The following is a 21,071-nucleotide window of genomic DNA, read 5'->3' on the forward strand; positions in this document are numbered from 1 at the left end:
CTATTTTGTCTAATAATATAGGATATATTGTATTAGCAGTCCATGTAGAATTAGCATGGTATAATATAGAAAATGGGTTTACTGACAGCTCCTGTAGGCATTGCATTGTTTTCCAGTTTTCTTATTCGATTTTCTTTTCAACAAGAGCTTCCATATTCCTATCAAAAGCTTCATTATTGACATCCAAGGCATATATAGGCCTTTTGACATTGTATCGAGCTCATTAAAGTCTCTAAATCAAAAGGATTGGCTTTTTCTTCCCAACTAATTGCGCCGTTTTCTCTCATAAAAATATTGTCTTATCCGTTTTTATAATAGAATGGGTCAATCATTGTTTTTTTAGGGGGGTTTTAAGATCAAACTGTGATAACATGAAATAATTAATGGGACTAAATAGCAAAGAAATAACAATAGCAATAATAACGATGATAAAGACTTGAATTCAATGATTTGAGCAAAAAAAAAGAGTTTATTGTATTTAATAGATTAGAAGGATAATATGCAAATGTTATTTATGGAAGATCAATGGCATTTGTTAAGCCAATCCTAAGCGTTTAAATAAGCGATCCAGTAAGCTTTCATCACCCAGTAAGAGGTTAATTAAGCGATCCAGTAAGCCATCATCATTAAGTAAGAGCTTAAGTGAGCGATACAGTAAGCCTTCATCACTAACTAAGTGATACAGTAAGCCATCATCATTAAGTAAGCGATCAAGTAAGCCATCTTCGTCAAGTAAACCATCAACAAGACCATCCTTGCCAAGTAAACCATCATCTCCCAAGAGGCTTCTAGTGACTAAGGGCTTTGAATTATGATGTAAATGAGAATCAGACAGGGATTTCTTGATCAATTGAAGACTCTTCAAGTTATCATTGGAAACAGCAGGAAGTGAAAAAACAAAGGTAAGAATAGTCAGCAGACCAAGAGAGATAAAAGATAAATGCATTTTTGTATGAAGAATAATGATTGACGATAAGATTTTATAAAATATGCTCTTTTTATATATTTTTTTGATGTCAGAAACTATGCTATTCACTGCCGAAATTCAAAGAGTGAGGGATTTTTTAATTAGCTACTTTTTGGTACAAAAAAGACGTATTGCTTACCGTAAAGCTAGAAATTTAAGGGGTAATTAAAAAAGAGCGCGCTAAGATCATCGACTTCGTTTTCGTAACATTTTTTTAATATGTTTAGAATGTCCGAAATGTTGCTTGGAAACATTATCTCGTATCAGCCACATCACTAAAACAAAAATAAGCCTTATCCTTCTCCCGCATTTTTATTACTACTTGCCAAGATTTCATAAATACATGTTTATTGTCGTTCAGTACGCACCACAAGTGAATAATAATAGCATAATCAATTGTCTTTTGTATATTTACTACCCTAAAAAAATTTCTGTAACAAGCATATTTATTTATAACAAGCAGAGTAATTAATAATGTAAAAGGTAAAGATATTGCTAAAAAGTCTTGATCAACTATGTGTATATTAAATTAATATAGAAAGAAAGGAAACAGGTATCTACCATCAGTTTGATTCTTTTTCAAGAAAAACACTATATTTTATATGTTTAGGTTTTTTATGCTAGCTATCTGAACTGAAGACGGCCTTCTTTAGCTTTCTACGGGCCATTTAAACCTTTATTAATTTAATACTTAAACACGCGCCAATAAATGCAGTCCTGTTGCCACTTACTGAGCTCTTTGGTTGTGTTGTATGGTGTTTCTGAGCTTCAAATGTTTAGATTGTTCAGAGAATCTGAAGGTATAGCTTTTAATGAGAAGCCTTATTTTTGCCTCCAAAGAATTATAAATGCATTCAAAACAATTCTTTAGAATAGAAACAATATTTTTTCGTAACATAACAACAGTGTCAAGTGCTTAAGTTAGGGTTTGTGGTTGAACTGGTTAACAGAAAAGATTTGGGTCAATGAAAATCGTGGATTACCCCTTCTTCACCCTTTACTTCATTATCATTTGAAAGGGTCGCATGATCAAATGCCTGTAGTAATTATTTAAGATACAGCCAAGAAAAGCATCAATGGGGTGCTTCCTGTACAAAAAAATATATTATCAACTGCACAGTGAATATACTGACGTCTACACTTTGGAGGTATGTAAAAGCGAGATATTTCTTATTAGAATCGGTGAATTACTTTTCAACTTAGTGAGTATTTTTATTAGAACTAAAAGGGCTGTCTTTCTCACAAAACAAAAGGTCAATTTTAGCACGTCTGATAAACTTTTTTTTATCATTATTTTGTCAATAGTTATAAAGACATGTATAACAATATTGTAGTAATTTAATCTTTATTATTAAAAAAATGTCATTAAAGCAAAACAAGCATAAAACAATCCAACAGGATAAGCTACCAATATTCTTTGTTCGCTCATGTGAAGTACACTTGTAAACATTCCTGAACTTGAAAAGGTGCACCACAAGGTACTGATGACAGTCAAAATGGTGCCAAGGATAGTACCCAAGTTTAGGACCACACCTAGACCGCTCAACATGACCATGGGTAATAAACAATAACCCAATACACTCGCTGTCCTTGATCCATCGATACCATTTTCACTCATCAAGTTCAGGATGAGGTAGATGGATGCAACGCCGAATACACCCACACCGTAGATGTATCCAAAGTGTGCTTTTCTAGACAAAAGTAAAAAAGTACCAAATAGAAAGATAAATAAAAGTGGACCTGCAAGATCTGTATCATCCATAATTGTACTTGGAACAGCGCGAAAAGGATTTAGCACGGTCAGGCTCTATAGAAAATAAGTTGTATGCATGATGATCGTTCCAGGTCTTACCTTGGTCTTGATATGTCCAAAATTTAATCCCAACTCTTCTAGCAAAGGTGGTTCGTCAGCATATCCACCTGTGCCAAATGCACTCCAAAATGATCTCAAAGTTGAATGTTCGTAATTAGTTGAACGCATGTCTCCTGATGGTGCAGCATAGTAATTAGCTGACCTGTATTGGTCTCCATAGCTTGCTGAATAAAACTGTAAACCATCACTGGCTTGTTGTCCATAATATTGGTTTGTGTTATCAAAAAGGATAGAGTGGATAGGTTGTTGTTGACTTGAGCTCATTTGCTTTTTATTTGTAATATAAGGAGAAGAGAAAAAAATAAAATTAAAAATAAAAAAAGCATTGTACGTTACACAATTTATTTTTTTTCAATGCAGTTTAGATCTGGGTCATTCTTTCTTGGGTATCATCCTCTACTAAATCAATACCATCATCTTCCGATATAATTTCATCTGCTAATCGTGATTTCTCATTGCTAATGTAAATTGGTGATTTTTTCTTATTAACTACTTTACTATCAATAACCACTTGTTTGATATGTGATCCTGGTGCATCATACATTGGTTCTAGTAAAAGATTTTCCTATACAGTGTGTTAGTACCATTTATTGCTTGAATTTATAGTTGTACAGTACCATAATACGTCTTAATCCACGAGCGCCTGTCTTTTTTTCCAATGCTTGTGCTGCTATTGATTTAAGAGCATGCTGGCTGAACTTCAAATGCACATTGCTCAACTTGAATAACCCTTCATATTGCTTTAACAGTGAATTTTTGGGTTCCTTTAAGACACGAACAAGATCGCTCACTTCTAAATCATTTACAGAAGCTACTACAGGAACTCTACCAACAAACTCTGGAATAAATCCATACTTGATCAAATCAGAAGGCTCAACTTCATGCAGTATATCTTTGCTCTTTTCGTCCTTTTCCGGTTTTAAATAGGCATCAAACCCAATAGACTACACAAGAATCAATTTATATACACACACTATTCATATGTACTGTACTTTACCCCTTTTGCCATTCTATCACCCACAATCTTTTCTAATCCAACAAACGCACCACTCAGAATAAACAAAATATTACTTGTATCCACCGTATACGTGTCACCCTTACTACTTGCACTTGCTCCACTACCGCCCGAAGGTGATCCTCCTCGCTTAGGGTGGCTAGGTCCAGATTTATCTGTGACGTTCACAATCGTACCTTCCAGCATTCGCAGCAGTGACTTGAAAAAAGTAAGTATAAAAGATATTAGTTTTCTTCTGGTTTACCTGCTGCACTCCTTCACCCGATACATCTCTTGATGCTGTATAAGAATCCGATCTTCGAGAAATTTTATCAATTTCATCAATAAACACGATACCCATTTCTGCCTTTTTCACATCATAGTCACAAGCCTATAAAATTATCAATAAACACGCTCACAGAATTTTTATTTATTTATTTATACCTGAAGTAACCGTTGAATAACCAGCTCGACATCCTCTCCTACATAACCTGCTTGTGTAAAAGGTGTAGCGTCAGACATTGAAAAAGGAACCTGTAATACTTGAGCTAACGTTCTAGCTAATAATGTCTTGCCTAATATACAAATAATAAATCTCTTTTTTATGTTGCAAAAATCGATTGTTTATTACCTGAACCAGTGGGACCAATCAGTAGTACATTACTCTTATCATGAACTGTTGTATCTTGATCATTAAATTCTAGTACAGAGCTTGAATCAATTTCATCATGTAATATGTGTTCATTCGTCTCTAAATTTGGATGTCCTTCAGTTGGAGGATTAAGCCATGCTCGTCTTTGAGAAGCTACATACGATAAACAACAACAGATTAGAAATAAATAATAAGTAAAAGAGAGAGAAAGTTACCGTATGGATTAGTATGGCTCAAGTCGCTATTGTGCGGCAATGGATTGATAGCATAATAACTATCTTGAGGAACTGAAGGATGATGGTGTTCTGCGTGAGCTTCACCCTCTGCTATCTCTCTTTCATGCTTTTGCTGTAACATGTATTGTCTCTTCATGTTAGCACGTACACGCTTGTAATGATTAAAAACGGCTACGGCCAATGTCTTTTTAGCCTTTTCTTGACCAATAACATATTCATTCAAATGCTGAACAATCTAAAGAATTCAACATGTCAGTTTTATGAATATTACATTAAATTTCGTACTAACCGAGCGAGGATTATTAATATGAGATGATTCTAAATGGTTAAGAGGATGGTCAAGTCCCTTTGAGTTCGGTGGCTGTACAGAAAAATTGTCTATGCCCATCAGCCCACCACCACTGTGCTCTGCACTGTGATAGGTTCTAAATAACAGCAAGGTAGGTCTAAAGACGGAAGCTGTAGGTTTATATAAAGTCAAGATTCTCATAGTTTTGGTCAGCTAATAAAAAAAGCGTACCAATGAATTTGTATTATGCATCATTTTCAAGAAATTCGAGATTTAAATGCCGATCCGAACCTCTAATATCAGAGAGAAAAACTTGACTTTTATGAAACAAACATTACACACAGCATTGATCCCATTATTCTATTTCACGTCTCCAAACGGGAAAAGGATAAACATTAAGGGTTGAAACAGTTTAACAAAAGTAAAGATGAATTGTCAGAAGAGCTTTTTTGCCAAACCTAATTTTATCGAAAATCAATAACGTGCTTACAGGATCTTCTTTATGCTTACTTTAAATTTTCTACACTTTAGTTTTCATCAAACGAAGACTTATATAGGGCAGTATCTGAGAGTATCTTCTTTTGATTGAAACTTGTTCTATTGTTGTAATGAAAAGTTAATTTTTTTTTTTTACTAATTCATGGTTTATCGTTGCTATCGTACGTTTGAGTTATATTCAGCTTTTGCTTTCAAAAGGTACCATCTAATATGTTATCTTTAATCTGATTAATTAAAACCAAGCAGATTACATCAGAAAGCACAAGCAACAATATCTTTTTTGTTTCATTTTTTTCTTTATTACTTGCCAGCATACATTTGTTCTGCTTTACTGAAATAAGCTTTTCTAATCAACTGTAACCGTCGGATTTCAAATGTTGACAATAGTCATGCTAATACTTTGCAAAAAGACGTATTCTCATTGTACAGTGGAGCTGGTAAATTTTGTCGGTTTGAAGAAAATAAACTTCGTTTAGCAAAAAACAAATGTCATTTCCAGAAAAATAAATGTCACTAACCTAAATGAAAATCTTGTTTAGTACATTTATTGTTGTCGCTTTGTGCTTGTTTTAATGCAATGTCTATATTAAATGACCAAAGCGATAACCTTGGTGGAGAATTTTTTGTGATTTTCCTATTTTTGTCCTACTTAAAAATAATCAGTCTAAAGGGTATTTTCTGATGTAAAGGCTAGGGCGTTCGCCAGTCTTTCTCAAACTATTTAGGATCTTGAAAAAATTCAATACAGCTGCTTGATCACGATTCCAAAGTCTTCTTTTTATTCCTGTGGTTTGTTGTTTAAGACATGAGAAGCTCTTACACCTAGTACTTCATTAGCTATCAAGAATTAAATCTTGCTTTTTTTTTTTTTTTCTTTGGATTACCTCAGCAAACCATTGCATAGCTCGTTTGGCTTCTTTTTCCGTTGGTAACGGCGAGGGCTTGGCACGGTTTTGAATTTTTCTAATTCATTTTCACAGGTTGGGCAATGGGAAGATGTTTTGTATTCATTGATTAAGTAGACAGCAAACCCATTCTTCTTTAACATCCTGATTAACCCCTTGCTTCTTGTCGGTTCTTGATACTTGACATTAGGGGCGGACCGATCTCCAAAAACTAAGACAGCATCTTGACCAAACTTTGCTTTTAAGCTGCGTATCAATTTTTGATCATTCTGGTCAAAGAAGAGCTTACTTGAAAACTTCAGTTTTCGAAAAGGTAAAAGTTGTAGCTTTTCTAATGCTGTACCGATAGTCTTTTTGTAATTGCTTTTCTGTGATTGTTTATACATCTCTTTTGCCAGCCCTAGAAATTTGCTTTTCTCACTACAATCTAGTCTTTCTGAAATATGCTTTTGTTGTAACATTATTTGTAGGCAAATGGCATACAGTTGAGATTTTACAGAGCTATCAGTAGAGTAATTCTTAGGTTGAGGGAAAAAACCACGGATTCTTGCTATAAACAGATTTCCATAATACAAATTGCATTTTTGGTCGACTCGAAGTCAAATTCGGATTCAGGGAAATATGTTTCTTTAGACCTTGTTGTCTCGTTTCCATAATATTCGTACAAAGTGTGTTTTACTGATGCTCTTGTTTTAATGTACTTTACAAACTTTTTCAAGTTTACAGAGTTAGATTCACATCTAGAAAGGACTGCTTCGGCTTTCTGGACCACAAAAGGTTGAGTACGCTTTCTTAAATATCCAAAGTGCCTTGAACATTTTGAGCAGTTGTTCTTCGAAAATATAAGTATTTGTTTTTCTTCAACAGTGCTGGTTTCTTTCATGCAGTACATTAAGTCCCGCCTTCCAGGGTCTATCAAGACACACTTGCCTTCAATGCTCTTTAAGTCGGGTTGACCTAATCCTTCAATATGTTCTGTTTGATTATCGTCCACTTTCTTTTCAGTGTTGGGTTTAGGCGACTTTCTGCTTTTATCAGTGTTTTGCTTTATTATGGAGACACCGACTCCATCTGTTTCGAGAGTTCCTTGGAACTGCTAAGACTTTTGAAATCCTTGATGCTTGAACGCCTTTTTATTTAGGCCTACGACGGCACCCCATGTCTCAAACCTGCTTCCTGTTTTTATATTCTTTTTGCTCTTGAGAATATGTGAATGGGTTATTTTGCTATCCAACGTCATGTAGCAAGGAATAAAGGCGGTACGTAGCGGGAAGCAAGCAAACTGTTTAGTCTGTTCGGCTTCAGACAGTTCAGCAAGTCTGAGGAAGGCTTTGAAACAGTTTTTGGACTAGCCATAACATCATAGTAAATTGAGTTCTCTTGAAAAGTATATTCCTCTGGGTAACTTGAGAGCAAATCATTTCATTGCGTTCTTAACCGATTATCTAAAAGACCAACTTCAGGCATCTCTTTTTTGGCGATGGCAAGCTTCACCTGATCGCAGGGTCGATAATCTTCTTTCGGATAGCTTCTTTTATCGCTTTACTATTAGACTTGTTTGCTTGCATTTCTCCTCTGAGACTCTCTGTCTTTTCCTTCTTTTTAAATAACTTGTTTATCAAACTATGCAGCCTGTTTCCAAAATGAGCTTTGGTGTTATTATAGTAGGCCGTTTGGATCTTCGGACACTCGTACAAGACTATTTGCTGAGCATATGGTAAGTTGGGGGGAGTATAGCCAGTGTCTTCAAAGTAAGCTTCTTTATGTTTTGATATCAACCGCCTATAATTTTTGGTCGTATCTTTTAGTCTTGTGTTATTTCCCCCTTTTTAAAAGAACAAGACTCAGAAAAACTTCAACAAAGAAATCTTTTGTCACAAAGTTGTTCAACGCAAAATTTTCATTTGCTGTCAGTTCTTGTAAATATATGTACTTTGTGAAGGCAAAGGTATGTGTAATTAGTAAGTCGGTAGTGTGAACCAAATCATACAATGGCTGTAAATATGTTGGATTCCAAATATTCTTTACAGCCGTTTTAATTGTCATTACACGCTTGCTTATCTTCTTAGAACCTTTTTTAATGTCACTTGCCTTGTCAACAGGCACAGGAAAAAAAAACTTGATTTGACAGAAGTTACAGCTGACTTGAAAGCAGTTGGAGTAGATTTGCTAGGCTTGGGAGAATTTATACTTGTTTTAGAAGCAGTTGAGCTTGACTTTACAGCAGTAGAAGTTGATTTGGTGATACGAGAAGCAGACTTGGTTGATTCACCCAGAAAGGGTCTTTTGATGACAGGTGCATCAAAATAGTCAAGATCATTGTCCTCAAGAGTGATCTTATTGAATACGGTAGGTTCATCTGTTGTAGAGATACCAGTAATACTTGTAGTAGTAACTTCAGAATCTGTAGCTTTTCCTTTGTCTTTGAGTTTCTTTTGTGATCCACTCTGTGAAATATTTTCCCTACCTATGATGGGGTTTCATACGTTAGACTGGCTGTTTACCTACATCAAGTTTGGCAATGTAACTTACTTTTTCTTTTTCTAGCTGTTACAACGGGTTGGAAGTCGTCGTCTGAGTTGTCTTCTACATATAGCTCAAACGAGTCTATAATGATATCAATTTTGTGGTCAGTGACATTTCGATCCATTATTAGATATGAAGCTTACCGTTTTCGCTCTTAGATGGCTTCTTTTGGTTTGGAGAGAATAAAGTATCCTTTTGCTTTCCTTTCATTTTTCAATATTTTCATGAGTGAAATATACGAACAAAAAGAAAAAGTGTCTCCAGAAATTGATTTAAATGTTAAAAAGAGATACTCCCATCCCATTTATGTAGATCTATTCAAACACAGCTACAATCGAATAATAGCAATGCGCCTACAATGAGCTTACACCATGTAGTAGCTTGCAATAGATAATACTTGTTTTCTAGGTTCATATAGTAGGTAGGACTCGAGAAGCTATTAGCGTCTGAATGCGTTAAGTTCTTTGTGTTTTTTCATCAAACCTCAACAATAAACACGGTAAGAACAAATTTGATGAGCATAAAACGTTGGACCGTCATCTTGTAATGACACTGCATGATGATGATATGTTCACTGATCAAAATCTCCATTAAAAATCTTTTGCTGAGCCCAATAAAACTGTTTTAATCATACCAATTTTCGCAAAGTTTATATTATAAAAAGGTATGGTGTTACGAAAATATTATAGTACAATTTTAAACGTATGTTCACGTGGGTGCTTTATTACAACAGTGGGTGATTTGACTAGAGAAGTCATAAAGAGCTTGATTACAAGCATCAGCACTTCGACTCAATAAGTTTTCATTCGACGATGTTTGAGATTTCCTTTAATTATAGCCTAAAACTGCTCAATCGGGTTGAGCTCTGGCTAATAAGGAGGTAAGTACATTATTCTATAACCTCTACTCTCAATTTTTCTTATCTTTGGATGAGACTTACGAATATTACAGTAACCCATTACAAGATAACTACCCATAAGACTTTCGTCCATGTTCATGATGTCAAGAAGCTCACTTATAAATCTTATAAAGTGAGCAGTAGCTGTAATTTTTGCTACTGACTTGTTGTTCTCGATGGCATTAATCTCCTCTACATCGACGTACTCTATAGTAGGCTCTTCAATCATAATGTCGCCTGCTCTTTGCCCTTTGACTCCTGCAAGTTTTTTTTTTTCTTTTTGGTTTGGCAGCCTCATCAATAAAAACGAAGTTCTTAGTATAACCCAGATCCGAGCCTTTCCACTTCATGAACCACTCGTATCTCGTTTGAAAGTTATTGTTAGAGCTTCTTGTCATAGGGTTGTAGGTTGGCTTCTTTACTGAAATGAGCATGTTGTTTCTCAATTGCTAGTTTATTTGAGACTTTAGAATTTTCAAGTCCTCGAACTGCGATTTCAGAGAATCAATAATGTCATCAGCACAAAGTTGCGAGTCTTTTTCTACAATTTGTTGAATGTGCTGCTCATGCTCAGGAGTCAGTGAGTTGGGTCGGCCGGAACTCCTTTGCAGCTTTTTGTAAACTACCTTCCCTGTTTATTGATAGTGTTTCCACCAGCGCATAGCAGTAAGAGGATTGATTCCAAGATCCTTTGCATGCAAATTCACTTTTCCTCTTTCGGTAGGACCTTCGATCATTCGGTTAATAAATATCTCTTTGGTTTGGTTGTTGTAGTCTTTGTAGTCGCTGCTTTCTTGTCCACTTCTATAGCCTTTTTTGTTGAATCTTTTGAAGTAGTTTCTTTCTCTGCTGGTTTGAGACTCAAACAGGACTTTTGGCTTGTTATGGTTTCAAGTATTACGTTTGGATCACTGATTTTGGTCAACTCACCTTTCATCGAATCGAAGACTCCCTCTTCCTTATTGTAAACATTATTGTGTCCGTTCTCATAAAAAAATGTATCTTTTGCTATGTTATTCAATTGTTAGAGTGAAAGGAAAGAAATAAAGCTTTTACATCATAGCCGACAATAATCTCTCAGTAACTCCAATTTGACTTAGCCCAAAAAGACAAAGTAAAGCATTAAAAGCGACAATTATTTGCTAACAAACAGCCAAACATTTTTGTTTAAACGTTATATTTTATTAAAGGTCCAATTGAGCGCTAAGAAATAAAACAAACAAGTGTCCTCCCGGACCAGATCAATCCGTTTGGAGGTGTGATGTTTAGAAAAAAAAAAACCCCCCTTCGGGTTCAAGGGTAAAAAATGAGAAAGGAAAGTAGGATGCATAGAGAGACATGCGAAGTTAGTCGAATTGTTTCAGCCATTCAATTAATTTTTGGTCATGAGGTGTCTTGCACGGGATGGTTGTATAGTGTTGTAGTTGATCTAATTCATGGAGGATAGAACATATAACGGGCCATCGACAGGTCCAGGACAAAGCAATACTAGAGGGAACAAATATGCGTGTCGGAAGCATATTCAAAAGGAAAGATATAAGGCCAGCTATTGTTTCAGGCATACAGAGACGGCGATGCATATTGAGGCAGCTGATGGCGTGTCGTCTTGATAGATTGTTGTTGGGATGGTAAGGGCAGGGTTTGGGAGCTCCACCTGACAACCAACCAAGGCGCCATCGTATACATCGACTTCTTTCTTCATGCGTCATTGGTAGCCACAAGATAGGGTCGAGAGTGATTGTTGGGCGACAGCTGGAAAGTAGTCTGGAGTTCTTACCTTGGATCTGTTTTTCAAGGTTAGAGTGGAGGAATTTCTTTTTTATTGCTCTAAAGCCTCGGGTATCTAAGTCGGCTATTGTCGGCGGCATCAATTTCCACAGAGCAGTTTTTGATAGTTTATACCATTGATGACCTCTGGTGTACTGTATATGTGGCATTAAGCGATACAGCAGTGTGTCCTCAGGTAAAGATAATGAACGAAAGAGGAATTGGGCTTGCAGGATAGCTACTCTTTCTCTCATTGTGGGTAAGTTAGCCAAATGGAGCATCACCTTGGTGGATGCTTTTCTAGACGCACCGTAGATCTTACATATGCATTTGTCTTGTGCCTCTTCTAAAGGTTTCAGCTGAGAGTGATTGAAGCAGTTGATAGCTATGCCATATTCCATTTGTGGCCGAACTATTTGAGCATAAAATCGGGAGCAAAGGAGCTTGGAGAATCCAGATGGGTTTACTCCAATAGAAGATAGGACATTCATCGTAGACATGACTTTGAAAATATTGCTTTGAACAAGCTTCTCCAGATCAAGATGGCCGCCTGGTTTGAAGGGTATTCCTAGGTAAGTAAAAGTTGTCGCTTGCGGTAGAACTTGGTCATAGATAGCATATTCTACTGTCTGTGGTTGGTTATCCAAAATGACACATTTTGAAGGATTCCACCGGTATCCCATTTGTATACTATGTTCTTCGCATTTTCGTAGTAGGTCAACCATTGTTGATCTGTTGGCTATCAAAACCACATCATCCGCGTAAAGTAAGCAATTCAAGAGTGGTGCTAAATATAATGGGGTGTATCATCCTCTATAGCTTGACGGCGTAGGTATACCGGAAGTTGATTTATATATACTGAATAAAGATAGGGCGAGAGGATGGATCCTTGGAGTACTCCAGTCTTTGGATGGAAACGCCTAGAAGTTGCATTTGAGAGGAGCACTTCTATCTGGACTTCATCAAATAAGTTGCGTAGAAGACCAAGGAGTAGAGGTGATATGTAAGGCTGTAAGATCTCCCATATATAGTTCCTGTCGACAGTATCATAGGCGGATTTTATATCCAGAAAGGCTAGTACGGGCTTGGTATGATGATTTGACCGCAGTATATAGTAGATTTCTGCAAGACAAAGAGCTTGATCTATCGCGCCACGGGATTCTCTAAAACCGCCTTGTGCAATGTCAAGTGGGTATCCGTTAGTTTGCAAGCTATATTGTATGCAACGTTCCAAGATCTTTCTAAAGATAGAATTAGACTGATAGGTTGATAGTTACTCGGTTCGTTAGTGGAGCCTTTTTTATATATCGGGACAACTTGAGCAACACGCCAAGATTGCGGGGTGTAAGACCACATTCAGCATAAATGGAAGAGCGAAAGAAGGAGCGGTGCCAGTAGATGTTGTATAGATCAAACATTTTTCAGGTAGTGCCACTTATTCTTAGGTAACCGTCATTTATTTTTCGGAAATCGTCGTTTATTTTTTCAGAACAGACAAAATTTACCAGCCGCACTGTATAAGAGTGGCCACCGAACCTGATCCCTTGTCCTTCCTTTTGAACAAATTACTAACCAAACGCAAGAACGGTGCTCTCAAACATCCCTCATCAACTCACTCAGCCTGGACTGTCCGCTGGCCTACTATCTGCCAAATTCTATTCGAACTCGACTACCTCCATCATGGCAAGATCCCTTCGGAAATTCCCTCTCTTGGAATCAAGCTGGTGAACTGGCTCAGCAAGATCTAACCTATTATCCTATCATACTTTTTCTTTCTCCTCTTCCCTTCTCTGTCTTTTTTCCTTTTTGCCTATCAAAAAGGTTTTTAGTTCTCTACACATTTTTTCGATCTAGCCCGGGCAATTCAATCACAAAAGTGATTATGTGCTCACGTGGGTTTTAATTATTTTATTTTATATAAATAAAAGTTACTTTAATCGTATAAGAGTGGCAATATTGCGGAAAAAGGAAATCTAGTGAATATTTATTTACTACATGTGAAAAGTGTCAAAAAGATTTATTAAAAAGGTCGTATACAAAAATAGTACATTGGGTTTAAGAGGTCATTTCTCTCGTACAGTGGTTCCACTGTCAATTAGAGAAAATTTTATTTTTTTTTTGTCTCAAAAAAGATATTTCTATTGCTCACTTTTTTGAAAACAAATTGACTAAAACAAAGTTTGATTTGGTCACTTTGTTCAAGTACTTTTGGTCATGTATATTTGGCCGTTTGTAATAAAGATATAGCAACATATCCATATATGGTGTTTATTTAAGTAATTGTCAAATTGATTTATGGAATGTTGAACAAAAGTACGAAGATGCTCTAAAAGGCACCGCTTCACTGGCTATAATAATCCTTGATCTGGGCGTTTCCACGTAGTGGTGTTGAGAAACTTGGATCAATAGCAAACCCAGGAAGAATAAAATCAAGTTGATTAATAGCTTCAAATAAAGGAGTCGCGAGTTCATACACTTTTTTCATCAACTTTTGGCACACCCCCCAAAACAGTTAGCACAAAAATGGAAATTCTCTTTGGCAGACTTAACCAAAAACGCATTTTTTTTTGTATTAGGATTTTATTCTAGTGCCGCCTCCATATGAGCACTGTTAAACCAAAACCACACCAGCACACATTTTCAAAAATAAATTGGTACAGAATTTGGCACACATTTTATTTTGGATAGGTATGGATAGATATGAATAATTGTTAGAATTTTAAATTCAAGTATACGTCATGAGTCGTACAGTATTGATATTATCTGTAGAAATAATACCAGAATTTTCTCTTTGTAACTGATGGATTTTCAAAGTCTGTTTCCGTAACATTATTAAAGAGAACAAGTTCTATTCATTCATTATTTATGTGGCATTCATGATTCGTGCATTCTTTATTCGTCATTTCATGCTCCCTCGCAAGAAGTTTTTGGTTCGTACGCCTTTCTATCCAAACAGCAACGGAAAATATGTACCCAACTACTTTGTCTTTAACAACATGATCTACAAAGATGGCTATGACATATCAAACCTTGGACCGGAAAAGTATGCCAAAGGAAAAGTGTCTAGCTGTCCATTTGCGTAAGAGCGTTTATTTGTAAAACAACAATGTTAATAAATGCCTATATGCTTCATTTTAATATCTTCTTAGCTTATCTTTGAGCCGAAAGGCAACCGATTTGCTTAAAAACCTCATTTCGTTTCATTGTAATTCAATTTCTCGTATCGTGCGCTCATCTTTATAGCTCAGATCTAAATGTCATCCCATGATTTCGATTTACAGCATCCATCAGACTTATTTTAATATAAAAAAGACTTGCATAATTAAGAAATGGAGAATTAGGCCATATGTGTTACTATTATAATAACCGAAAGTACATGTTAAATGAATCATCATATCCAGTATGCTCTCTTCATTATCATATCACAGCTATCTTCAATGCGTTTTATTCAAATGTAGATAAATTAAATTGAAGTCTCTTAATGACATCGTAAAAAGAAGAAGAAGAAGAAGAAGAAGAAGAAGAAGAAGAAGAAGAGGAGGAGGAGGAGGAGGAGGAGGAGGAGGACTGTACCAATAGAAACTCTAGACTTGATAAATAGACTGTATCTTCTTACTCTCAGCTGGTAAAGTTCTGTTAATGTCAAATAGCAAAGCATGTTAGTGATAGACGAGACCATTGGTTTTGGTAAGCTCAAAGATGAATATCCTTGTTTTCCATTTTATATGTACTCTTTTTTGAAATAAAATCATTGAAATAGACTGCTAAATGCATAAATCCTTTCTTTTCCTATCCAATTTTGTTTCTGTTGACACAATAACTTAGAACACAGGATTACCCCTTCATACCCATTTGGATAAGACTTGTCTGTAGTTTTATTTCATTCAAAATAAAAGTCAATTTAGTAACGTTTTGTGAATATCAATTCTAACGATTCGGGACAAATATAAGTTGGGTGCTCGTATACAATATGATCATAATGAATAGAATTCTTTGGCAAATCAACCTCATACTTTCTCACTGTAAATAAAAGATATAGGTCTTAGCTACACGTATAATACAGAAAAAAAAAGGAATAAAATAGACTTACACAACATAGTCAAAATAAGTCTTTGCTCCATTAAGCTAAAGTTCATCCCAATACACTGTCGTGTTCCATTGCCGAATGGAATCCACGTTAAACCCTCATGACTATTTTGTTCTCCATCATCTTCGAATCTTTCAGGCACGAATTCATCAGGATCTTTCCAGCTCCTTGGATCACGGTGAAGAGCACCTACATCAATTACAATGATTGTATCCTTTGGAATAAAAGTGCCCGCCAAGAATATGTCTTCAGCTGTTTTGCGTGGTAGTAACACGTCAACAGGCATATTGAGTCGAAGATTCTAGCCAATGCAAGTTAGACTCTTCTTCTTTATAAGAAAATGTACCATGTACCTCTTTGATGACCATGTTCATGTATTTCATCTGTTTCAATTCTTCTAAAGAAGGGACAATATCCATATCGCCATTTCCAAGTATATTGATTATTTCCTCTCTTAGCTTTTGCTGTACACGCTACAAAATAAGCGTAATCATTCAAATTTAACAAAGATGTTGATGTTTTTTTGTTTTTAGATTTACCTTGTTCTTGGCTAGATGGTATAGGCACAAAGATAAAGCGTTGGAAATACTATCATCTCCTAAGTCCCACATTTTAGTTACAGAACAGGGCGGACTTCAAAGGTTTGACTTACCTGCCAAGAATAAAGCTGCCATATTATGCTGTGCAAAAAAAAAAAAGATAAGAATCAGCAAGATTCTTTTTATTACAATAAAAGTAATATGTGTTACCCTTAATTCTTCATTTGTTATCGAAATATCTTCTTGCATTCCTGCTTCCAACATCAAGGTAACCAAGTCTTTTTCATTATCAGGCTTATTACTGAAAATGCCATTTTGAAGTTCCTCACGTTTCTTTTCTATCAATCGATCAAACTTTGCATTCAGTTTTACAACAGCATTAAAGCCTTTTCTTTTTGTGGGATATGTGTAAGTTAAAAAGTTTTCCATGGCACTACATACATAAGAGATAGGGTCAAATATAGAACGTGTTACCAGCCTGTAAATTGATGTCCAATGGTCAGGATCCCCTTGAAGAGCCTTGAAGTCAAAGTCTAGAGACGTTGTATTGTTTAGCAACAAAAAACGTATCCTTTCATATCTAAAAAATCATGAAAGTACCAAAAATTGTAAGTCCAAGCGCATCGAGAGTAAAGTCTTTCATCTTTGGAGTAATCATAATTCTACCATTTGCTTCTTCAATAGCGGAGAAAAGCAGTGGAACCAAACTAGCCACAGTTTTGATAGGCATTGAACGATGAAAAACGGGGTTCATAATCTACTATGCTGAGTGTCATAGAGCTTTATCACCCATTACGCTTTTACCTTTCGTTGCTTTTTCCATACTTCTCCATTTGATAAAAAAATATTATCACGACCTACAAACTGTACAGCCGTACTTTTCTCACCAATGGCGTCAAGTCCAAAGTGTGATTTAGGAAAGTTATCTTTTTTACAGGAATAAGTATATATTATGAAAACAAAACTATTGTATTATTTACCTGATTTTAGTAAAAGTTGTTTAGCAGCCACTGGGTTTGCAACATAAACCGTCCAACCAACAGGTATTTTGCTCTAAATAATAAAATTAGAAATGAAACACATATAAAGATAAGTATCTTACAACATAGAATCCATTTCCCTTTTGTATAGCAGGGAAAGTAATTCTCTTGAACCGACTGTAAGGTGGTTCGCTTGTTAAAAATGATTTAACCATGGCAAAAAAAGATACAATGGGAAGGTGACGAAGATTGGTGGGCACTCGGAAGAAAGAATAGATTTGCTTGACAGTAATCAAAAGAATAGCAGCGACAATGTAAGAAGACTTTGATCTCTTTTGGAATAGCGGTAGTAGTCCCTCAAGTGCCATGTTATATCTTGTAACCAAACTTTCCATCTTTTTATGTTTGAATAGGCAATAAAAAGTAGGTTAATTCTCTATGTGATTAAATTCTATTTATACATTTGTTCCTCCTCAATAAATGAAAGTAACAAAATAATATTCATCCTCAAGAAAATGCTAATTTACATAATGGTTGCATCTGCTTATCTCTTTTATATGTATTTTATTGGGTCACAAAGAATACGTATTTAATGCAAACAGGCGATCAAATAGCATCTTACCATTCCTTTTTTTTTTTTTTTTTTTTTTTTTTTTTTTTTTTTTGCTATATTTGCTAAATAAAATCGACAAAAAAACCTTGCCTGATCTTTGTTTTTGATGCATTAATTTTTTAGTCGATCAAGTGAAATAGACTACTTGAAAGTTGTTCTATATTATGCTTCAAGAGCAGAAATAACCTTTTGCTAGATGCAAATTTCACTGTGCATATAAAGCATCTTACATCTTTAAATTGTACCCAATTAATATTTATAAAATATGCCATTAAAAAAAAAAGAACTAAAATCGTTCTAAAAAGCCTTATGAAAGTGATTTATCTTTTTTTTTTTTATTTTCATATAGCTAAAAAGAATTTTGAATAATTCAGCGTTTCTATTTGTATATCAAGTACTGTGTTATACAAAGAGAAAAACAAACCATCTAAAAATGGTATTTGAACGGTTCGATGATTCCCTTAAGTTTTCTTCATACATGCTTTGTATAAAAATAAAATAACTCATGCAGTTCATGGTAGAGTAAAATGGATCTAATCAGAAGGAACAGACATGAGCGAATGAAAATACAGGAATAGCACAGGTCCCAAGGAAAGTTCATCGACAGATCATTGCTAATGATGCTTTCATGCTGATGTCAGCCATTCAGAACGCGCTTGTGTTCAGAAAGACAGAAAATAAAGCCGACGGGACTTCACTGCAAATAATGCCGAATATTACTCGAATTTTAAGAGCGCTGCTTTTCAAAGACTAATTAACCATATGTTCCTGCCCAATACCGAGAATGAATCGAGTTCCTTCTCTCTTTTACGACTATCATGCCTTTTGATCAACTACTGCCCTCGCGCAGTATCCTCTTAGACAACTTCAATCACAGCATCCACACAAGATCTTCTAGTCAATCTTTAGATCAATGGTTTCAGTGGATTCACCTCAATTGACACTATCCAATTAACACTGATCCAGAACATAACAAAACATCCACGTTTTGCAACATTTCAACCATTGATTTTCTGCTCATCACTGCAGATTTGACCGACATGCTGGACAACCACGATATTATATATGTTGCTCGCTGCGGCCATGCTGCAAATTTAACACATCTTACACTAAGATGTACTCGAGCAGGTCCAGGGGGTTTGCGCTGTAATCCTTACGTCGCCCAAGATCCTCACTTTCGCGCAGAATTGACTGCTTTCTGTACTAACGCTGAACGCTTCTATCCCAACTTAGACACTCCTTTATTGCGGGATCTGTTCAAATGTCACCTTAAATGTTTTATTCATACATTTTCTAACAAAGCTGCTACTCAACATCGCCGTAACCTTAATAAACTAAAGAGAATATGCAAACAACTATTACGTCAATCAACTAATGATGACACTAGCGCCCAATTCGCTTCAGTCGAATCATATCTAGAACTTCAGTATGAACACTCTTCTTCTGTGTTCACGCTTCGCTCTGTCCAACAATGGAGAGAAAAACGAGAAAGATCGAATGCTTTTTTATCGATGCCTACGTCAATGACAGCAGCAACAGTCTACTAGTTCAACACGAACCGATACCAGAATAGTCATCATAGAGTCTTTGAACAGTACAGAGGATGCACGAGAATACTATGAATGGCTATATTCTCCAGATTCTATTGATGGACAAGCTGTACCAGATCTGCAGTGGATGAAATAAGTGCCTCCAACGAACATCCACCAAGAGTAGCCCTAAAGTATACGGGATCTCATATGTCCTATTAATACTGCTATTAAATCATCCGTTTATTCGTCGACTCTTTCTTCGTGTACTTCATACAGCACTTTGAGAGGCAAGTATCCTTCAACTTAGCAACGCTCAGTAAGCATCTTCCTTCCTAAGAAACGTGATCGAAGTCAGCTAAAGGATCAGAATCCTATTTCCTTAATCTATACTGATGCCAAAATATTTACGCGAATTCTTACAACTCGCCTCACTCTATATCTCCCCGATTTGATTTATCCCCAACATATTGGCTTTGTGGCATGTAGGTTTATTGAAGACAACGGCTTTTGCCCTAGAATGATCGCAGATATCGCCAGACGGTACAACATTCTGGAGTCGGCTTGCTATTAGACCAAGAAAAGGCATACAATCAGGCTCACCCAGATTATTTTTATGCCTGTCTAACACATTTTGGTCTACATCCACAACTGATCAATTGCATAACCTCGTTTTTCTTCAATACTCCTCTTTGCGTCAAAAACAATGGTTTCCTTTTGGTGCCCTTTACACAGGGTCGTGGATTCTGCCAGGGAGACCCTCTTTCACCGCTGCTTTTTAATCTTGCTGTTAGATCTCTTTTGCGTACCATACATGCCTCTCCATCTATTCCTGATTTTCCTTTCCAAAAGGGCTCTGACACATGGTTGGCTAATTCTTTGACTCAAGCGCCCGTCCTTAAGAACACGACGTATGCTGATGATATTGCTGTATTTTTAGTCAATTCTGGTGAGTTTCATGCTCTACATAATATCCTAATTCTATTTTCAGGAATCCAATGTTCGCCTAAACCGTTATAAAACCTTGGTAGTTTTGCTATCTGGGCAATCCACCTTGTCTCCCCATGGTATAACACAGTGGCATGATCGATCCAACTCCACAACGGCCATATACCTTGGCTACTCACTCTCTAGCGCCAAATATCAGATTTCTAGTTTTCTTGATAACCCCCTACTGTTTAGGAAAGGGGGAGTTTTAGGTAAAAGGTAGTATAACAACAAAGATAAAGAAATACTGTTAGAACTTGATATCTCTTTATTAAGTTAAGATAACTAAGATTGAATAATTTAATTCTACATGTAAAAAGCGAGAATATTTATAGACATGATACGGATAAAGAATTAGGACAGATTTATGATCAATTTGACAGAATAGATGATTACTATTTCTAATTATTAGTTTATCCTGTTCCTAGCTTGTATTGTCAATTATGTTATTGGTATGGTTTCAGATAACTCTGGATGTAGGACTATTTAAGGAGACGGTACGGATGAATATAAAAACCTCTAGTTCCGTGATTAGATATCATTGCTAATAATAACATCTCAGTCAGGATAAATGTTTACATGACTTAATGATGATCCGGTAAATAATTGTCATTCCTTATTCAACATGCTCATATCATCAATAAACTATATTACAACCATGTCATCTTATTTGACTATGTGAAGTTAATATGAATAAAGCTTAATATAAAAATCTAATCAAAGTCTTTTAT

The 21,071-nt window shown here is 35.8% G+C and overlaps 7 protein-coding genes across 7 annotated transcripts; 1 reads left to right on the top strand and 6 right to left on the bottom strand.

Annotated features, from left to right (window-relative positions):
- Nucleotides 1-535: 535 nt before the first annotated feature.
- RO3G_10662 (uncharacterized protein) lies at nucleotides 536-946 on the bottom strand (the record flags this gene model as incomplete). The annotated part of the gene is made up of 1 exon (XM_067665247.1): nucleotides 536-946. The coding sequence occupies one exon, from the start codon at nucleotides 944-946 to the stop codon at nucleotides 536-538; it is 411 nt and encodes a 136-aa protein (XP_067521348.1).
- Nucleotides 947-2,318: 1,372 nt separating this feature from the next.
- On the bottom strand, nucleotides 2,319-3,104 carry RO3G_10663 (uncharacterized protein; the record flags this gene model as incomplete). Its single annotated transcript, XM_067665248.1, has 2 exons — nucleotides 2,319-2,774; nucleotides 2,820-3,104. 2 exons carry the CDS (start codon nucleotides 3,102-3,104, stop codon nucleotides 2,319-2,321), a joined length of 741 nt encoding a protein of 246 aa, XP_067521349.1.
- Nucleotides 3,105-3,427: 323 nt separating this feature from the next.
- On the bottom strand, nucleotides 3,428-4,858 carry RO3G_10664 (ATP-dependent Clp protease, ATP-binding subunit ClpX; the record flags this gene model as incomplete). The annotated part of the gene is made up of 6 exons (XM_067665249.1): nucleotides 3,428-3,784; nucleotides 3,838-4,053; nucleotides 4,100-4,225; nucleotides 4,279-4,409; nucleotides 4,466-4,639; nucleotides 4,702-4,858. 6 exons carry the CDS (start codon nucleotides 4,856-4,858, stop codon nucleotides 3,428-3,430), a joined length of 1,161 nt encoding a protein of 386 aa, XP_067521350.1.
- A 3,613-nt stretch (nucleotides 4,859-8,471) lies between these two features.
- On the bottom strand, nucleotides 8,472-9,150 carry RO3G_10665 (uncharacterized protein; the record flags this gene model as incomplete). The annotated part of the gene is made up of 3 exons (XM_067665250.1): nucleotides 8,472-8,881; nucleotides 8,947-9,021; nucleotides 9,084-9,150. 3 exons carry the CDS (start codon nucleotides 9,148-9,150, stop codon nucleotides 8,472-8,474), a joined length of 552 nt encoding a protein of 183 aa, XP_067521351.1.
- Nucleotides 9,151-9,789: 639 nt separating this feature from the next.
- RO3G_10666 (uncharacterized protein) lies at nucleotides 9,790-10,067 on the bottom strand (the record flags this gene model as incomplete). Its single annotated transcript, XM_067665251.1, has 2 exons — nucleotides 9,790-9,809; nucleotides 9,881-10,067. 2 exons carry the CDS (start codon nucleotides 10,065-10,067, stop codon nucleotides 9,790-9,792), a joined length of 207 nt encoding a protein of 68 aa, XP_067521352.1.
- A 4,414-nt stretch (nucleotides 10,068-14,481) lies between these two features.
- On the top strand, nucleotides 14,482-14,688 carry RO3G_10667 (uncharacterized protein; the record flags this gene model as incomplete). The annotated part of the gene is made up of 1 exon (XM_067665252.1): nucleotides 14,482-14,688. The coding sequence occupies one exon, from the start codon at nucleotides 14,482-14,484 to the stop codon at nucleotides 14,686-14,688; it is 207 nt and encodes a 68-aa protein (XP_067521353.1).
- An 818-nt stretch (nucleotides 14,689-15,506) lies between these two features.
- On the bottom strand, nucleotides 15,507-17,579 carry RO3G_10668 (uncharacterized protein; the record flags this gene model as incomplete). Its single annotated transcript, XM_067665253.1, has 10 exons — nucleotides 15,507-15,625; nucleotides 15,696-15,993; nucleotides 16,046-16,165; nucleotides 16,232-16,290; nucleotides 16,345-16,372; nucleotides 16,442-16,764; nucleotides 16,832-16,988; nucleotides 17,036-17,157; nucleotides 17,212-17,284; nucleotides 17,334-17,579. 10 exons carry the CDS (start codon nucleotides 17,577-17,579, stop codon nucleotides 15,507-15,509), a joined length of 1,545 nt encoding a protein of 514 aa, XP_067521354.1.
- Between the last annotated feature and the right edge of the window lie 3,492 nt (nucleotides 17,580-21,071).

This window comes from Rhizopus delemar, genomic scaffold, assembly GCF_000149305.1.
Source record: "Rhizopus delemar RA 99-880 supercont3.8 genomic scaffold, whole genome shotgun sequence".
NCBI classification, from domain to species: domain Eukaryota; kingdom Fungi; phylum Mucoromycota; class Mucoromycetes; order Mucorales; family Rhizopodaceae; genus Rhizopus; species Rhizopus delemar.